General features: G+C 51.0%; 1 protein-coding gene across 3 annotated transcripts; it reads left to right on the top strand.

Moving 5' to 3' along the window:
* Positions 1-955: 955 nt before the first annotated feature.
* LOC310662382 (sulfotransferase 2B1-like) lies at positions 956-18,066 on the top strand. Of its 3 annotated transcripts, none has more exons than XM_083409260.1 (8): positions 956-1,034; positions 3,124-3,227; positions 6,492-6,639; positions 7,410-7,618; positions 15,550-15,676; positions 16,752-16,846; positions 16,986-17,166; positions 17,309-18,066. In XM_083409260.1, coding segments are annotated over exons 1-8 (1,005 nt in total). In that variant the 5' UTR covers positions 956-1,033; the 3' UTR covers positions 17,449-18,066. The 3 variants fall into 3 exon arrangements, with proteins under 3 accessions (XP_083265386.1, XP_083265387.1, XP_083265388.1); XM_083409261.1 differs by lacking the exon at positions 956-1,034 and adding an exon at positions 1,453-1,470; XM_083409262.1 differs by lacking the exon at positions 956-1,034 and adding an exon at positions 4,937-5,027 and having other exon boundaries at positions 3,133-3,227.
* Positions 18,067-18,589: the final 523 nt, after the last annotated feature.

Genomic DNA, 18,589 nt, shown 5'->3' with positions numbered 1-18,589 from the left:
TGACACCAACTGTCTGAACTCCTGTGACTCAGCAGCAGCTGGCCCCATTAGCTAAAGTGGTGCTTCAGGTTAAGAACAGTTTCAGGTTAAGAACGGACCTCCGGAACAAATTAAGTACTTAAACCGTGGTACCACTGTACAGTGGTACCTGAAACTGTTCTTAATCTGAGGTACCACTTCAGCTAATGGGGCCCCACGCTACTGCCACACGATTTCTGTTCTCATGCCGAAGCAAAGTTCTTAACCCGAGGTACTATTTCTGGGTTAGCGGAGTCTGTAACCCGAAGCATGCGCTGCTCTGGTTCGCCAGTCATGCTGGCCACATGACCCAGAAGCTGTACGCTGGCTCCCTCGGCCAATAAAGCGAGATGAGCGCCACAACCCCAGAGTCAGCCATGACTGGACCTAATGGCCAGGAGTCCTTTTAACCTGAAGCGTCTGTAACCTGAGGTACCACTGTACTGCTTTAAACCAGAACAGCTTATCTTTGTTTTTGCTGCAGGCCTCTAATGATTCTTTTAGGGCAGCCTTTGCTCACTGTGTGCCTTCCAGCTGTTTTAGACTACAACTCCCATCATCCCCTGCCAGCGCCTCCTGATGGCAGTTGTAGTCCAAAAACAGCTGGATCGCACCCAGGGGCAAATCCTGGCGCACCAACCATCCTCATGGATTAGATTTACGCCCTGCATAAATTTCCTGAAAAGGAGCCCCCTGGGCATCTTCAGGGTGAGATGTGACTTTGGATGGCTCGGAGGGAGACTTCCCTCCACTCATTCCCTGGCTTCGCATCCTCTCCTTCTGGCAACCGGCCAAATGTGCAGAACTCCGGCCAAGCTGGGCACCTCCTCTGGCTGGGAAATGAGGAGATCCGAGGGGCATCTCCGCGGTGCCACCTTAACGGCGAAGGCTCCCCTGGCAAAGGAGGCAACGCTTGCAAGTTTATTCAAAGGGAAGTCCCGCCCAGCGCTGCCCTCCTTGGATTGGTTATCGCAAAATCAGGACTCCTGGGTCCACTGGGGATGAAGTGAAATTTAGTAGGTTATGGGAAGGGGAGGGCAGAGAGAACTCGCGGAGTTTGAGATGCTCTGGGAAGGGAGCTGGAGGTTGTTACAGAGAGAGAAAAACACTGCCTAGGTGGCTTTTTCTAGAGGAAATCATTATGTGCAGTGGGCCAAAATGGGGGGGGCGGGGGGGGGAGACCCTCAGAGAGAGGGGGGCAGTTTACAATAAAGATGAAAGCTAGGAGAACTCCTGGGTTTTCTGAAAGCCAGGCAGGCTGAGTGCTCTAATAGACCGTTAAATGAAAAGTGGACAAGGGTTGCCAACTGTTTATTCCTGGCAGAGTGCCTGTGGTTTTAGTTGCTGCATAACAAGCAGAAATGCAGCCAGTTCGCAAAAGGGGGGTGGGGGAGAGCAGTAGCAGCAGCAGCAGCACCTGTTGAATTGCTCTATATTCTGCAGCTATTAAAGGTAAGGGAGTCCAGTCAAGAGGGGAATGGATGTAGGAAGTAGCCTCAGAGGAGCAGAGACTTAACTAGATGTGAACTTTGTTGTTGTTGTTTAGTCATGTCCAACTCTTCGTGACCCCATGGACCAGAGCACGCCAGGCACTCCTGTCTTCCACTGCCTCCTGGTTAAACTCATGTTAGTAGCTTCGAGAATCTCATCCTCTGTTGTCCCCTTCTCCTTGTACCCTCCATTTTCCCCAACATCAGGGTCTTTTCCAGGGAGTCTTCTCTTCTCATGAGGTGGCCAAAGTATTGGAGCCTCAGCTTCAGGATCTGTCCTTCCAGTGAGCACTCAGGGCTGATTTCCTTCAGAATGGAGAGGTTTGATCTTCTTGCAGTCCATGGGACTCTCAAGAGTCTCCTCCAGCACCATAATTCAAAAGCATCAATTCTTTGGCGATCAGCCTTCTTTATGGTCCAGCTCTCACTTCCATACATCACTACTGGGAAAACCATAGCTTTAACTATACGGACCTTTGTCGGCAAGGTGATGTCTCTGCTTTTTAAGATGCTGTCTAGGTTTCTCATCGCTTTTCTCCCAAGAAGCAGGAGTCTTTTAATTTTGTGACTGCTCTCACCATCTGCAGTGATCATGGAGCCCAAAAAAGTAAAATCTCTCACTGCCTTCACATTCTGGGGGTGGTTACCTTGATTTAGTCTTTGTTTGGTTACTTAGCACCTGAGGGCTCTCTGCTGAATGAGTGAATGCTCTCCATGGTTTAGCATTAGGGACATGAGCCCGGCCTCCTTGCCCCACTTTGTCTACATTCCCCTGTTCCTCCGGTGTGGAGATCAGAAGCTTCCCCCTTCCACTTTAGTGTAACCATAGTGCAGTGTGCCATTTGAACTGTAAACTATGGTTCAGGGGAAACACAATCGCTGTCTTCAACTAAGGGTTGTCATGCAGAAGATAGAGCAGACTTGCTTTTTGTTTCTCTGAAGAGCAGAACTTAAATCCAATGAGGAGAATTTGTAGGGAAGTGGATTTCAGATGAAAGTAGGTTTGTTGTTTTTTAGTTTAGAGAAAAGGCCAGTAAGAGGCAACATGATAGAAGTGTATAAAATTATGTGTGGCATGGGGAATGAATGAATGAATGACAAACAAATTAAAACATGACCCAGATGGAAAACGAGCCCTCAGGCAGTAAAAAGGATTCTCACTCACCCAGACTTAGGTGAAGTCAGGATTCCTGGTTTCACCAGTAACGTTTTCGAGATAAGGAGTGGAAATTCAGAACTTCTTAGTTCTTTGGAAGGGGAGAGCACTATAGGAGGTTTGGGGGCTAGGCTGCAGGTGGGGGTTAGGGCACCAAGCCGTCTTTACAAGACAGATGCATTGTACATGCATTGCCTTTCACGGCCAAGAAGAACAACTGAGAAAACACACACACACACACACACACACAATTATTTTTCAGTGATTAAGAAGGAAGCGGTGTGAGGATAGGAGCTGGCTGTGGTGGAGACATATGGTCACACATGTCTGGGCTAATCTTTTATTTCTATGAGGCAAAGGAGAGCTGCCTATCAAAATATGTGGCCTTGGTTTTGCTCTGCTGCCTCCCTCTAGCCTTCCCTCCACAAAGAACAAAGTCTCCTTTTGTGTGTCTTTCAGTGAGTGGCCTGGATTCCCGCCCCTCTGCAGAGATCATGCTACCAGGAGTCAGTAAAGCAGGTTCTGCTGCTGGGGATCTGGGCCTGCGAAAGGAGAAGCAACAGGTGAGTGTTTTCTCCCATGGAAACTGCAAAGGGTTGATCAAATAGAGAAGCCTTCACAAACAGCTGTGTCCCCTTCCCCTCCTTTGACCATCATCCCAGACCCTCCAAGTGTTCCTATTTTCCAGGGACACTCCCGGATTTACAAAGCCATCCCAGTTTCTGATTTGATCCTGGAATGTCCTAAGCTTTTCCTTAGGACATCCCTATTTTTATCAGAGAAATGTTGGAGGATATGGTTATGCAATCCCCGAGCTAAGGAGATAAGTAACTATACAACATTTAGAAGATATCTGAAGGTAGCCCTGTAGGAATTTTTAAAATGTTTAATGTTTCGTTATGTTTTTCATATATGTTGGAAGCCACCCAGAGTGGCTGGGGCAACCTAGTCAGATGTGCAGGGTGTAAATACTATATCATAATCATCACCAGCATCATTATGGAATAGGATGTCCCTATTTTCATCAGAGAAATGTTGGAGGGTATGTGATCCTAACTGTTGAAAGCTCAGAGTTGATCTTCCTTGCTGCTCCCACTCCCTGCTCCTGAGCCAGTTTCAAATGGGCTTAGCTTTTGGGTCAAGCTCAGTTTAGGTTATTAAATGCAACATGTAAATGGGAACGTTAAGCCCGAGCCTCAGTCCAAGTTAAATAGTTCAGCTTTTAGCTCAGTTAGTTCAGCGGGGGCACTGTCAGAATAATGCTGTTTTCCGGCAGGATTCAGTGGCATCCTGGCAAATTCAGTTTGCAATTCACCACCAGAGTTGCTTTGGAGCTCTTGGGCAACCCTCTCCCAACCCAGTAATTTTGCAGTAAGGAAAGTGATGGGGAAATGTGGGAGAACATTTGCTTGGCACACTGCACATGTCCCAAGAACAGTTCCCACTGAAAGTGTCCTTGCATAGACAAAATAATCTCAGCCTTCTGCTGCTTCTTGAAACTTCTTCTCTGTTCTTCTCTGTTTCTGGAACAAATGATTCTCTCTCAGAGAGAAAATCCAACACTTGCTTCTACCACAGGGAAATATTTGGGCTCATTTTGGAGAGTCAAAATTGCTTCAGGATTTCTTACCTGGACCATTTCAGAATATGGTTTATGTACCTGTGCATTTGCACCCAGGCTGTGTATTTGTGAACATTTATTTTTGATACCTTAAACCAGGCATAGGCAAACTCGGCCCTCCAGATGTTTTGGGACTACAACTCCCACGTTCCCTAGCTAACAGGACCAGTGGTCAGGGATGATGGGAGTTGTAGTCCCTAAACATCTGGAGGGCGAGTTTGCCTACGCCTGGGTTAGAGCTTTGACTTTTGCAGGATTGTTAGGCCTCTGGCACAGGACAGTGGACCCCGAGGCCTGTGTGCTTCTTTTTGCCCCTGCTTTCCTCCTCCTCTGCAAGTGCGGCAACTCTGCGCCGGCCAGGAGCCCTCCCCCTGCCAGTAAACAAGTGGGAACCCCAGCTGATGAAGCTGCAAGGTGTTAGAGCATCAGCTTTTCATGCAGGTGGTCCCAGCTTCAATTCCCAGCAACTGCATGTGGTGGATTTAAGGACTCCTGCCTGAAACCCTGGAGAGCCACTGCCAGCCAGTGTAGACAGTACTATGCTAGATGGACCCATGGTCTGGTTTGGTGCAAGACTGCTCCATGTGTTCCTAACCAGCACTGTCCAGTTCTGTGGGCATTGGAGGCTCATGAGGCGTCTTTTGCCTGCAGGACCTTGGCCAGCTCCCTATACAGTGGTACCTTGGTTCTCAAACGCCTTGGTACTCAAACAACCTGGAACCCAAACACTGCAAACGCGGAAGTAAGTGTTCCAGTTTGTGAACATTTTTCGGAAGCTGAATGTGCTCCGTTTTGAGTGTTACACTTTATGATTTGAGTGCCACACTTTTGTTTTGAGTGCCACACTTTTGTTTTGAGTGTTACGCTGAGGTCTGTCTGTTTTTGCTATTTATTTTGCGTTTCTGTTTTTGTGGCTTTTTTGTGACTGTGTGGAACCCAGTTCAGCTACTGATTGATTGATTGATTGATTGATGTGTGACTGCAGTACATTGTTTATTGCTTTCATTTTATGGATCAATGGGCTTGTTAGATAGTAAAATTCATGATAAATTGCTGTTTTAGGGGTTGTTTTTAAAAGTCTGGAATGGATTAACCCATTTTGCATTACTTCCTATGGGAAAGCGTGCCTTGGTTTTAGAACGTTTTGGTTCTGGAACAGACTTCCGGAACAGATTAAGTTTGAGAACCAAGGTACCACTGTAAAATGAACCAACAGAGATGCTGCCCCTGCAGATAGCTGGAGGCAACTGAAGCCCCCTATAGGCTGACCAGACCTGGTGATGGTAGGCTCCGCCTCCCTGGCTGGTTAAAGGGCCCTCGTCTCATTTCTGTGGTTTCTTTGAAGATGGGGAGGTAGCGGTACTGCAGAGAACTCCCTCCCTGAGTCAGGGGATGCTGGCAGGAGATACTGACAGCCCCCTCTCCTGCTCCCTGGAATAATCTGACCCTCACCCACCATCAGAATCCTCTGCTATACATGGTACCCGAGTTGTGGGTCACAATACCCACTTTGTTGACTTTAAGAATCACAAGTTTCCCAAGTAAAACAACTCAATAAACAATAAAGGGCTGTAGGGGCTTACACGCTCTGACCTTTAGGCCAGATTCACACAGAAAGCCAGTATGGTGTAATGATTAAGAGTGTAAAACTAGGACCTGGGAGACCAAGGTTCGAATCTTGACCTACCTCACAGGATTGTTGTGAGGATAAAATGGAGAGGGGGTGGACCATGTAAGCCACCAGCTTGGAGAAAAAGTCAGGATATAGAATCATAGAGTAGTAGAGTTGGAAGGGACCGCAAGGGTCATCTAGTCCAACCCCCTGCAATGCAGGAATATTCTGCCCAACATGAGGCTTGAACCCATGACTTTGAGATTAAGAGCCTCATGTTCCACCAACTGAGCTAGCCAGAGGGGTAAATGTGGGGGCATGGAACCAGGGTTTGACTCTGCCTGGATGAATTGCTTCGTGTTTTCCAGTAACCGTTTCCCTGAGCACAGGAAGACCAGAAGAAAACAAAACCTCAAAGCGGTTTGCAAAAAGGACACAACAGTAAAAAACAGTAGGGGAAATATTATCAATATTAAAATGAGCGAGGAACTGAAATCAGATTAAAGCATGCAATCATGAAATAAATAAATGCAACAATTAAACAAATGCACGTTTGCGTTTTCTTCTTTTCAACTTCTTCCCCGCAATCCCAAGACCATGGCCAGGCGGGTTGCACACTCCATAGAGTATGGTGGAATAACCCTCCCCGCTCTGGTGCACAGTGAAGACAGCGTGCGGTATGCCCATCGGAGCTTCCAGGTGCAAGACAGCGACGTCTTCAACATCACGTATCCAAAATCTGGTGAGCCATTTGAAAGCACACACAGCACAATACAACAAGGCAACCCAACACCCCACCCCTGGGCTCTCACCTGCCCAGAGTTTCTGGACTGACAAACTCTATCCCCTCATTTTTGTCTACCCCACTCTTTCTATTTGAATCTAGAAGATACTCAAATCCCAGCTGATGCTCTTCTACAGGAAAACAGCCTGTTAAGGCTGTTTCTTACTCTGAACAGCTGCGGGACAGGCAGAAATTAAACAGGTCAGCTTTTCCAAAAGCAGCACCCGTTGAGCTGTGCTGCATCCAGTGGCGTAGCATGGGTTGTCAGCACCCAGGGCAAGGCAAGTAATTTGCGCCCCCAAACCCGGGGCAAGGCAAGTAATTTGTGCCCCCCCCGCTGCACTGTCCCTCCCCCAGATAGTCCCTCGCTGTCTCTCCGCACCGCACCGCACGCCTGGCACCCTCCCCTCCACAGTGGGCGGCGACCCGGCGGCTCGGATCGGATTCGCCCAGCCAGCACTGCAGTGAGAGAGAGTGAGTGAGCCAGGTAGGGGCAGAGAGCTGCGAGTGCGAGTGCGCCCCCCCCAGATGTTGCGGCCGGTGCGGCCGGCCCCCCCTGCACCCCCCACGCTACGCCACTGGCTGCATCTCAAGCTGTTACGGGGACAGGAGAGGTGATGCTAACTAACCTAGATAGCTCTTTTTTATTTCAAAATCCCGTCTGCAGATGCCCTCTGGACTCCCTTGGGGAGAGGCCAAGAGGGTGCTCATCTCTCGTCCTTTCCCAGGAACAACTTGGATGAAGGAAATTCTCACCTTGATCCACAGCAATGGGGACCCCACTCGCTCACGGTCACTACCCTGCTGGGAACGGGTGCCCTGGATCGAACAGGTCACAGCAGTGAAATACCTGGAGAACCAAACGTGCCCCCGCCTCATAACCTCTCACTTACCCACAGCAATCTTTCCAGAATCGTTCTTCACCTCACAGGCTAAGGTGAGTCTAGGACCTTCTTGGGTGCTAAGGTACAGAGGAGGGGGCTCTGTTGGTCACCCCAGTTTCCTCAGAAACTCGGAGGCTCGGGTTGGGTGGCAATGCTTCTATTCTTCCACTTAGTGTATACGTGGGGTTTTGTGTCAGCGTCACTTGTGTGGGTTCTCTTACTATTCACTTGTTGTATTTACTTGGTGGTGAGAGACGTTGGGGTGGTTGGTTGTCTTTGGCTGGCTGTGGTGAGATTTGTTTGTGTGTGTGTGTGTGTGTGTGTGTGTGTTTGGATCAGCTTAGCCAGATTGATTCATATGCCGTCGCCGGATTCTTGTCGTTGTCTTGTTGGGCTGTGTATGTGACAAAGAGGAGCCATACCGGGTTGAAGGTGTCTTCTTCTACTTCTCCCCAGGTCAGTTTCAGTTTATTGGTTAGTTTTTCTAATAAGGCTGTTATCATTCCTCCCTCCCCTTCTTTCCCCCTCTTTTCTTCCTAACCCAACACTGTATGTAACACTAATATCTCACAATAAATTAAACTGATCTGTAGAAAACACAACTTGAAAAACGAGACAATGCACGAATTTTTTGTAAACTAAGAAATCTTTAATAAAAATATATTTTTTAAAAGAAGAAGCTCAGAGGGTGGTGGCCAGGGAGACCTCCTAAGTTATGCTTTACCCTGCCCTTTGACACCTGAGATGTATGCTTTAGTACTCACGTTATTTCCATTATTGTAAGTTGTTTCAAACTGTTTTTAATATGGTGTTTTTCATTGTTGTAACCTGCCCTGGAACATTAGGGTTGTCAGGGGTTCAGGAGCAGAGTCACAGGAGAGGGAGGAAACGGAGAGCGAGGGGGAGGAGTCTGAAGGAAATGTCAGCGACGACAGTAGTCCGAGGTCTCTGAGTCTCTCCAGTGACTCGGAGGATTCACAGAAAGGGGCCCCCATGGTCAGGGCAAGGGGAGTGCCCAGGGGGACACCTCGGGAAGAAGGGGCCAGAGGGGACTCAGAGAGTAGCAGCTGGAAATCCGGACCAGCGTCCCCCCCAGAGTGCAGTAGGGGGGAGGAGTCCAAGGCATCGGGATCAGGGAGCGCGCAGGCAGAGGGAGAACGTGAGGCAGGAGTGACCACACCCTCGTCAGGGAGCGAGGAAACGGTCATCCGGAAAGTTAAACGCGCGCGCGCGCCAAGTTCAAATGTACAGGAGGGCGGCAAGGTGGGCAGCCCGGGTAGGGAGCCAGGTCCTAAAGCCCGCCGAAGAGAGGGGGAGGAGTCAGAGGGGTCAAGCTCTGCGTCAGAAGAGTCCAGGAGGAATGAGACCCCGGGGGGTAGTAAGACCCAGAGGAAGAGAGAGAGAAGGAAGAGGTGGAGTAAGATTAGAGTCTTAAGCTGGTGCACAGGGGGCGGAGACCCAGACAGAGCTTCGCCGGTCTAAAGTCCAGACGTAGAGCTGGGACGCTGAGACTTGTAAATGGAGACTATTCTTCAATAAAGACTTTGATACTGTACTATCGGCTAGCGTTGGTCCTTGGTGAGCTGGGACCCGGAGCCAGCTCTGACAGTACGCTCTGTCTCATTTTTAAAGTTTTGGCACCAAGAACCTCGCCACGTGAGTCGACGCAGCGAGGGCAGAGGAGGGGTGCTTACAGAGCTCACAAAACTCAGGCAAGATGACGACGGAAGAGCAGATAAAAGCCCTGCAAGAAGCGGTGACACAACTCAGCACGGAGGTAATTGCATCCAGGAAGAGAGAGGAGGAAATGGTTACCTCCTGCCGGGATCTCCAGGTCAGGTTGGACGTGCTTTCTAAACAGGGGCAAACGGGATCCAAGGCAGAAGGCATTGGCTTGGGGAGAAGGGGAGGCAGCCTTGTATCGCATTTCGACGGGAGTTTGCAGCAGTACCCCAACTTCAGAGCAGACCTGCTGTTTGCGCTGGATCTACTTGACAAAGACTTTAGAGATGAGAGAGAGAAAGTGGGGTTTATCTTGTCCCATTTGCATGGGGAAGCCAAAACGTGGCTGAGGAATCTATGGAGGGACAATGATCCAGCGCTCCAAGATGCGAAGGCTTTTATTAAAGCAATGGACTCATGTTTTTTATCAAAGGTAGACGTCGATATTGCCAGGAGGGACATACATGGACTTAAACAAGGCAAAGCCAGCGTGCGGCAGTACCATACACGCTTTTTCGGATTGGTTCATGCCCTGGGGTGGGAAAAAGATTCTGCGCCAGTCAGAGACCTCTTTTGGGAGGGGTTGAATGCAGATGTAAAAGCGGAGATTGGAAGGGGGGAGAGACCAAGGAGCACCCAGCAAGTAGTCCAGAGGGCTCTGGAAATCGGGGTGCATCTGGAAGAACGTCCTTGGAACAGGGAAGAAGGGCGTTGGGGAAGGGCACCAGCCAGAGCACCTCCCTTCTTTCCCAGAGAAGCAGCGCGTGCGCACTCCACACCCTCGCAGGGAGGGGGAGAAGAGCCGATGGAGATTGGAGGTGCCAGGGCTCAGTCAGCTAACAGAGCCCTAACACCGGGAGCAGCCAAAACGAAGCCTCCTAGAGGGAACAGGAAGTGCTACATCTGCGACAGTGCTCAACACATGGCGAAAGAGTGTCCCCAGAGGCTCCACAAGCACACTGCAGCCTCGGCAACAGTCGCAGAAGCAGCTCAATTGAAAACGCAGCAACAGTTAAACGACGGAGTCTGGCTGGAGGAAGAGGCACTGGGGTCCAGCCAGACAAGTCAATGAAACAATCCCCAGCACTTTTGCAACCCACAGACCCCCTCCCACCCAAACCAGTGGTGCAGCTTACAGCGTCTCTCCAACTGCCCAATGGACGCACTGTGGAGGTGCCGATCACCATTGACTCCGGCAGTAACGCTGACTTTATAGGACTGGAATTCATTCAGCAGCACAATATACCACTGCTACCAGCCACACTGCCCCTGAACGTTGTCACGGTGGATGGCAGAGACTTGTTAGGGGGGCAGGTGGTGCAACAAACGCAACCAATGGTGATGCGGATTGGAAATCACCGAGAAGTCATCAGCTTTAATGTCACCCACCTGTCGGACACGCCTGTAGTCCTGGGCATGAGTTGGCTGCACAGGCACAGCCCAGCATTGGCGTGGTACCAGCGCCAACTGACCTTCGGCTCCTCCTATTGCGCGGAACATTGCATCCTTCCTAGCCCGGAAGAAGGAGGGGACGACCCGCAGCTACAATTAGGCACGCTGCAAGCAGTGCCGCGCAAGTACGCAGCGTTTTTGGAGGTTTTCTGCGAGAAGGAAGCGGACAAGCTGCCTCCCCACAGGTCCTATGACTGCAAGATTGACCTCCTGCCAGGAGCGACGCTGCCAGCCGGGAAACTGTATTCCATGTCTGAGGACGAGCTGCAGGAGCTCAAGGAGTTCATAGACCTCAACTTGAAGCGCGGTTTCATCCGGGAGTCGAAGGCAGCGGGGGGCAGTCCTGTATTCTTTGTGAAGAAAAGGGACACGCCCCAAAAGAGGCTTGTAGTTGATTTCAGGCTCTTAAATGCCAAGACCAAGCCCACGGCCTTTCCCATGCCCAAGATAGATGACCTGCTGGCAACGGTGAGGAAAGGACGCGTTTTTACAAAATTGGATCTGCGAGGGGCGTACAACCTGATTCGCATACGGGAAGGAGACGAGTGGAAGACTGCCATGTTCACGCCCCTGGGCACATATGAATACAGAGTTATGCCCTTCGGTTTACAAAATGGCGCCCACTGTTTTCAAGCCTTCATGCATCACGTCCTGGCGGGTCTCCTCTACAAGACATGCGTCTGCTTCTTGGACGACATCCTGATATTCTCAGAATCTGAGGAGACCCACGAAGGTGACGTCAAGGAAGTTCTGCAGAGACTGCAGGAGCATCGGCTGTATGCCAAGCTGGAGAAGTGCCAGTTCGACAGGAAGGAGGTGGATTTCCTGGGCTACAAGCTGTCGGACAAGGGGCTTGCCATGGACAGCGCCAAGGTTCGCGCAGTGTTGGACTGGAAGAGCCCGCGCAATCGGAAGGAGGTCCAGCGGTTTGTGGGGTTCGCCAACTTTTACCGCAAGTTCATCAAGGGGTTCGCGATGCAGACGGCGGCCATTACCGACACGCTCAGCTCTAAGAAGAAGAAGTTCATCTGGACGGAGCAAGCGGAGCAGTCCTTTCAGAACCTTAAGCGTCTCTTCTCGTCCGAAGGGCAGCTACTGCATGTGAATCCCAGCAAACCGATGAGGGTTGAAACAGACGCCTCAGACAGAGCCGTGGGCGCCGTACTGTTGCAGGAGGACCCGCATGGGGACTGGAGACCGTGTGCCTTCTACTCTAGGAAGCTCAGCAAGTCGGAGCAGAACTACACCATCTGGGACAGGGAGTTGCTGGCCATTCATGCAGCATTCAAGGCGTGGCGGCACTTCCTCGTCGGGGCCAAACACACAGTGCAGGTTCGCACGGATCATAAGAACCTGGAGTACTGGCGCACGGCAAGGTTCCTGAACCAGCGGCACATCAGATGGGCGGAATTTTTTGCGGATTTCGACTTCAGGATAGAATACATCCCAGGCGACAACAACATCATGGCGGATGCACTGTCCAGAAAGCCGCAATACCTCGAAGAGGCGGCACCAGCAGCGGCCAAGCACATTTTCGCTCCGAAAGCGTGGGCGTGCGCTTCAGCAACCGTGGACTTGGAGGCGGTCCGTCGAGCACTGAAGGAGGACCCCTTCGCACAAGCCAAGATGGAGGAGGTGCACAAGGGCACGGTGAAGGACGACGGGTTCCAAGTACGAGACGGATTGCTCATCCGCAGAGGAGCACTCTATGTACCGGGAGACGACCTCCGGGCGAAAGTACTGCAGCAGTTACACGACGCACCCACCGCCGGGCACTTTGGCAAGGAGAAGACGGCAGAACTAGTTGCCAGAGATTTTTGGTGGCCCAAGATGCGGGGGGAAGTCGCGGAGTACGTCTCGAGGTGCGACACCTGCCAAAGGGCCAAGTCAGTGCACAAACCTCCGGCGGGACTGCTCGAACCGCTGCAGACTCCGAGCGAACCGTGGGAGAGGGTGGCCCTGGACTTTGTCACGGATTTACCCAGCTCAAGGGGTAAAACGGCAGTGCTAGTGGTGGTGGACATGTTCACTAAAATGGCCCACTTCATTCCGTGCGCGAAGGTGGCCACGGCAGAACAGACCGCCAAACTGTTCATAGACCACATCTTCAGGGTGCACGGACTGCCACGGTCTATCTTGTCCGACAGGGGGCGCCAGTTCATTTCGAGCTTCTGGCAGAAGCTGATGGGTTTCCTGAACGTCAAGATCAACCTAGCGTCGGCGAGACACCCGCAGACCAACGGACAAGCGGAGCGCGTCAACGCCATCATGCAGCAGTACCTGAGATGCTATGCAAATCAACAGCCGACGACATGGGTGGACTACCTGCCGCTCGCTGAGTTCGCTTACAACAACACGAAGCACGTGTCCACAGGGGTGACGCCGTTCTTCGCCAACAACGGGAGGCATCCCAGAACCTTCCCGGGATTAGAGAGACTGGGGGAGGGGGAGCCACAGGCAGCGGAAGTCTTGGCGGCGGAATTGCAGGAAGTCCACGAGCAGCTTAGGAGGCAGTTAGAGCTTGCAAAGCACGCATACAAACTGCAGGCTGACAAGCACAGGAGGGTTGGTGAAGACATACAGGTGGGAGACTGGGTGTGGTTAGCGGCCCACGCAGTGCCGACCAGATCCTTAGCTAAGAAGAAACTCGGACATAAGCAGCTAGGACCTTACCTAGTTGAGGCACAGATCAATCCGGTGGCCTTCCGGTTGACACTTCCGGAAGGATCCAGAATGCACCCAGTATTCCATAGGTCGGTGCTCACGCCCTACAAAGCACCTCACCGATTTCAGGCGCAGGGCACGGCACCAGACCAGTATAGGGAGATCCCCCCAAGGAGGGAGTCGCCAAGAAGGGAACCCATCAACCAGGTCACAGAGATTTTGGACTCGAGATGGGGGGAAGAGGGAGTAGAATATTTTCTCGCAAGGGAAGGTACCCCGGCCAGCGCCAACAGTTGGGTGCCGGACTATGCCCTGGACGAGCCTCTCCTCAAAGAGGAGTTTCATGCCTTGTTCCCACACAGGCCCATGCCAGCCGAGTATTTCGACGACTGGCTTTTCACACCCACGCTTTCTACCAGCACGTTCCAGGGATTCACCTCGGACGAAGAACCAGCATTAGAAACACGTTCACCGGAGGGCTCGCCCTCGGGGTTTGCCTCAGACCGCTCGTTTTGGTGGGACAATCGAGGAGAGGAGAGGTGGCTGAGGGGCCCTTGGCAGGCAACGGACCCAGAGGGGAACGAGGGTGAGAGGGACATGGACGTGATGGGGGAGGACGTTGGGTTCGAGCATGGCGGCACGGAGATGGAAGCAGAGGAGAACGAGGTCGGCGAAGACACGGAGGACGAGCCGGATTTCTCTAACTGGATGCACGCCACGGGGGACGAACTGTATCCACCATTCACCCCCACAACGACGGAGCACCCAGCACCCCCGCCGGAGGAAGGGGAGGGGGGAAGGGGGGGCTTCGAGGGGGGGATGGATGTCAGGGGTTCAGGAGCAGAGTCACAGGAGAGGGAGGAAACAGAGAGCGAGGGGGAGGAGTCTGAAGGAAATGTCAGCGACGACAGTAGTCCGAGGTCTCTGAGTCTCTCCAGTGACTCGGAGGATTCACAGAAAGGGGCCCCCATGGTCAGGGCAAGGGGAGTGCCCAGGGGGACACCTCGGGAAGAAGGGGCCAGAGGGGACTCAGAGAGTAGCAGCTGGAAATCCGGACCAGCGTCCCCCCCAGAGTGCAGTAGGGGGGAGGAGTCCAAGGCATCGGGATCAGGGAGCGCGCAGGCAGAGGGAGAACGTGAGGCAGGAGTGACCACACCCTCGTCAGGGAGCGAGGAAACGGTCATCCGGAAAGTTAAACGCGCGCGCGCGCCAAGTTCAAATGTACAGGAGGGCGGCAAGGTGGGCAGCCCGGGTAGGGAGCCAGGTCCTAAAGCCCGCCGAAGAGAGGGGGAGGAGTCAGAGGGGTCAAGCTCTGCGTCAGAAGAGTCCAGGAGGAATGAGACCCCGGGGGGTAGTAAGACCCAGAGGAAGAGAGAGAGAAGGAAGAGGTGGAGTAAGATTAGAGTCTTAAGCTGGTGCACAGGGGGCGGAGACCCAGACAGAGCTTCGCCGGTCTAAAGTCCAGACGTAGAGCTGGGACGCTGAGACTTGTAAATGGAGACTATTCTTCAATAAAGACTTTGATACTGTACTATCGGCTAGCGTTGGTCCTTGGTGAGCTGGGACCCGGAGCCAGCTCTGACAAGGGTAAAGAATGGATTGCAGTGGTACGTCTGGTTGCGAACGGGATCTGTTCCAGAGCCCCATTCGCAACCCGCGTCTGTGTGTCTGCGCACGCGTGGGTTGCAATTCGCCGCTTCTGCGCATGCTTGTGACATCATTTTGCGCGTCTGCGCATGCGCGAGTGGCAAAACCCAGAAGTAACCCTTTCTGGTACTTCTGGGTTGCCGCAGGACGCAACCTGAAAAAACGTATCATGAAGCAAACGTAATAAGAGTTATGACCGTATTATTATTATTATTATTATTAGAAGGGGCATGGTACCATTGTCAATGCTAAGGAACCAATCTGTGCACGGGGTGGAACTGAGATCTTTTGATGAAGGGCAGTATATAAATCTAATCATCATCACAGAGACTATTGAGTCACCCTAATCGACAGAAGAGCGCCAAAGAGTTTCTTCGTGACCCCCTGGGAAGGGAGGTATTTTCTTCGCTGCCAGCCTCCCTAGGAGAGACCCTGCCTCATGGCATGAGGAAGAGCCATTGGCAGTTATTCCAATGCCTGACAAACCTTTCTTTTCCAGGCCATTTACACCGTCCGCGACCCCAAGGACGTCTGTGTCTCGCTCTTTTATTATACCAAGATGGCTTCCTTTCTGGAGCACGAGGAGGATTTTGGGGAATTCATCAGGAAGTTTGTTTCGGGGGAAGGTACATGAGCCTGTGGGTTTTCTGGGAAGGGCAGTGGGACCTGACATTTGGTAGGCGGGGTCAGGGGTCACAAGCGGCATAGCCTGGGTCCCCGCTGGGGCTGCTTGGTCGAAAGGCTGGGAGGCTGACAGCAGGTGGCGCTAGCAGCAATAGCAGGCAGAGCCAGAGCCAACAATAGCTATATCAAGTTAATTCTGGTTTTGTCTCCACCCTCCTCTCTGTTGAAACCAACAAAGGCACCACTGAGACTAAGGAAGAGGTTGTCAGCCAGTTTCACCTCCTGGACTGGTTGTTAATAAGGAGGCAGGTGGAAGGGGGCTGGCTGAGGGCAGGCTGGACCCACACATTGTCCCTATGCTGTGGCCTTTGGCTTTGTTCAATCTCACATGGCAATCCTGCCAATAGTCTTGATTTCCTAGTAATTCTCATTGCTCACCTACAAAGGAAGTGAAAGATGCAATCCGTACGTCTGATTGGTCTGTTCTAAGTTCCAACCTGTCAAACCCGCTTAACCTGGAACCAATTAAATGAAGGGTGGCAATGGTGGGTGTGGCCACAAATGGGTGTGGTGTGACCACACACACACACAGATCCCTTCCCCCCAAAAGCACATAACTCCCCTCTGCAGCTGAGTTATGCAGGTTCTTAACAATCTGCTGTTGGTTAAAAATAGATTCACTTAGATCACCTTCCCCCAACCTGGTGTCTTCCAGATGTTTTGGACTACAACTCCCATTAGCCTCAGCCAGCATAGCCAACACTCAGGGATGATGGGTGTTGTAGTCAAAACAACCAGATGGAGAAGGATGAATTAGTAGCTTTCAATCTCTCTCATTCACTTATTTCCATATATGCCTGAATCTTCGTTTGAAACTGTGGCTCCTGGTGGACAATATTGTAGACAGCAAAAGAACAATCCTATGCAAGTTTCCTCATAAGTCTCAAAGAAATTGATAGTGCTTGCTTCCAAGTGACTGTGTGTAGGATTGCATCTTTTTAAATTTAACCTTCATTTTTTTTTCATGCTGCTGCTCTTTAAAACCACAAAACAAATCCCCTCTCTGTTTCTCTTTAGTTCTCTTTGGCTCCTGGTTTGATCATGTCAAGAGCTGGCTGGCCTACAAAGACCAGGCAAACTTTCTCCTTCTGACCTATGATGAATTGCTGAAGGTGAATTATTAAGGAAAAAAAAACAGGTTTCTTTAGTCTTCAACCCCTGGTCCTCTCTCAGGTCAGACCCATAAGCCATTCTAGGCTACTCTGAGGCCCTGGCAGTCTCCTTCCAACCCTTGCTATCTCCCCTTCCCAGGACTTACGGGGCAGCGTTCTCCGCATCTGCCAGTTTCTGGGCAAGGACTTAGATGTGCCTGCTGTTGACTCTGTGGTGGAGAATGCCTCTTTTCAAGTCATGAAGGGAAACAAGATGGTGAACTATAGCCTTGTCCCTGAGGATATCATGAACCAAAAGATCAGCCCCTTCCTCAGGAAAGGTAAGAAACCCCTGAAAGCCGGGGAGGAGAAAGTCTTTGGCAGGACTACTTGCAGTTCAATATTTGACGGTACGTCTAGAGTAAAAGATCCCTCCAACTCTCTCATATTCCCCTACAAACCTTTTTTTTTTTTTTTTTGCAGGGATTTCTGGAGATTGGAAAAATCATTTCACTTCAGAGCAGAGTGCTGCATTTCATCATCTCTACCAGGAGAAGATGAAAGACGCAGGGATCAGATTTCCTTGGGATGAACTCCAAACTGAAATCCACCAGGAACCTTAAGGTTTCAGAGAGGGAAACGTTAGGCGCAGAATTTCCCCTGTTCTAACGTCCTTATACACCAGCCTTTGTTATGAGAACCAGCTTACTCTTTTTAACACAAAAGCTGCCATTCACTTCTCACATAATATAGGAATCCCAGCTATCAGCACTACGGAGGATTCCAGTGCAGGTTTATGCTTTGAGCAATGAACAGTAGGAGCTCCTCACTCTGATAGAAAGCAGAGGGCTAGCTTGTACAACTGGAAGAATTAAAGTTTTCTTGGATTGGCTCATATCAAGCTGCAGTGGTGGTGGTGATGTTGTATGTCTGAGCCATCCCCCACAAAATAAAATGCTTCCTGCATTTAGAAAGCTAGCCTTTCAGGGACAAAGGGTCAGACCTTTCCTTTTCCCCCTCACATGCTAGATTTTGTTCCCCAGGCAAGGAGTTCTCTTGTGTTCTTTTGCTGCTGTGTCACAATAATCCTGTGCCTCTCTTTACTACAAAAGAACAATTGTTTTTGCCAGTTTTGTCTGCCTTTCCTCTTGCAGGTGACTTTTGCTTTATTTGCAGTCGCGACCGGTTATAAAATTTTGCCTCCCCAAACTAATAAAGCAGCAATAGCTGTCCCGACTGTCCACTAGATGGTGTAGTTGTTTTAGACAAGGACAATGTGGCACTATGAGCTCATCTGCACTGCCTCAAAGCTCGCCTTGTACCATAGGTTGCTGCCTCCTTCATTTTTTGACAGGAAGCGCATGTTTCTACTGTCCAGGTGACATATCTGCTGACCTGTAGCAAGAAACTACTTTTCCACTAACCAATAGCAATGCAAAAAGGCTTCCTAAATCAAGTACAGTGGTACCTCGGGTTAAGTACTTAATTCGTTCTGGAGGTCCGTACTTAACCTGAAACTGTTCTTAACCTGAGGTACCACTTTAGCTAATGGGGCCTCCTGCTGCTGCCACGCCGCCGGAGCACGATTTCTGTTCTCATCCTGAAGCAAAGTTCTTAACCTGAAGCACTATTTCTGGGTTAGTGGAGTCTGTAACCTGAAGCGTATGTAACCTGAGGTACCACTGTACATGCCGCTGTGCTATCATGGTTTTTAGGTTATCCCATTCTCCTCCTCTGCCGCTGCCACCAAACCTCCTTGCCTCG

This window comes from Podarcis tiliguerta, assembly GCF_965153285.1.
Source record: "Podarcis tiliguerta genome assembly, chromosome: 13".
NCBI lineage: Eukaryota > Metazoa > Chordata > Lepidosauria > Squamata > Lacertidae > Podarcis > Podarcis tiliguerta.
Note: the sequence above shows the minus strand (reverse complement) of the source record. Positions and strands in the feature narration are given on the sequence as shown.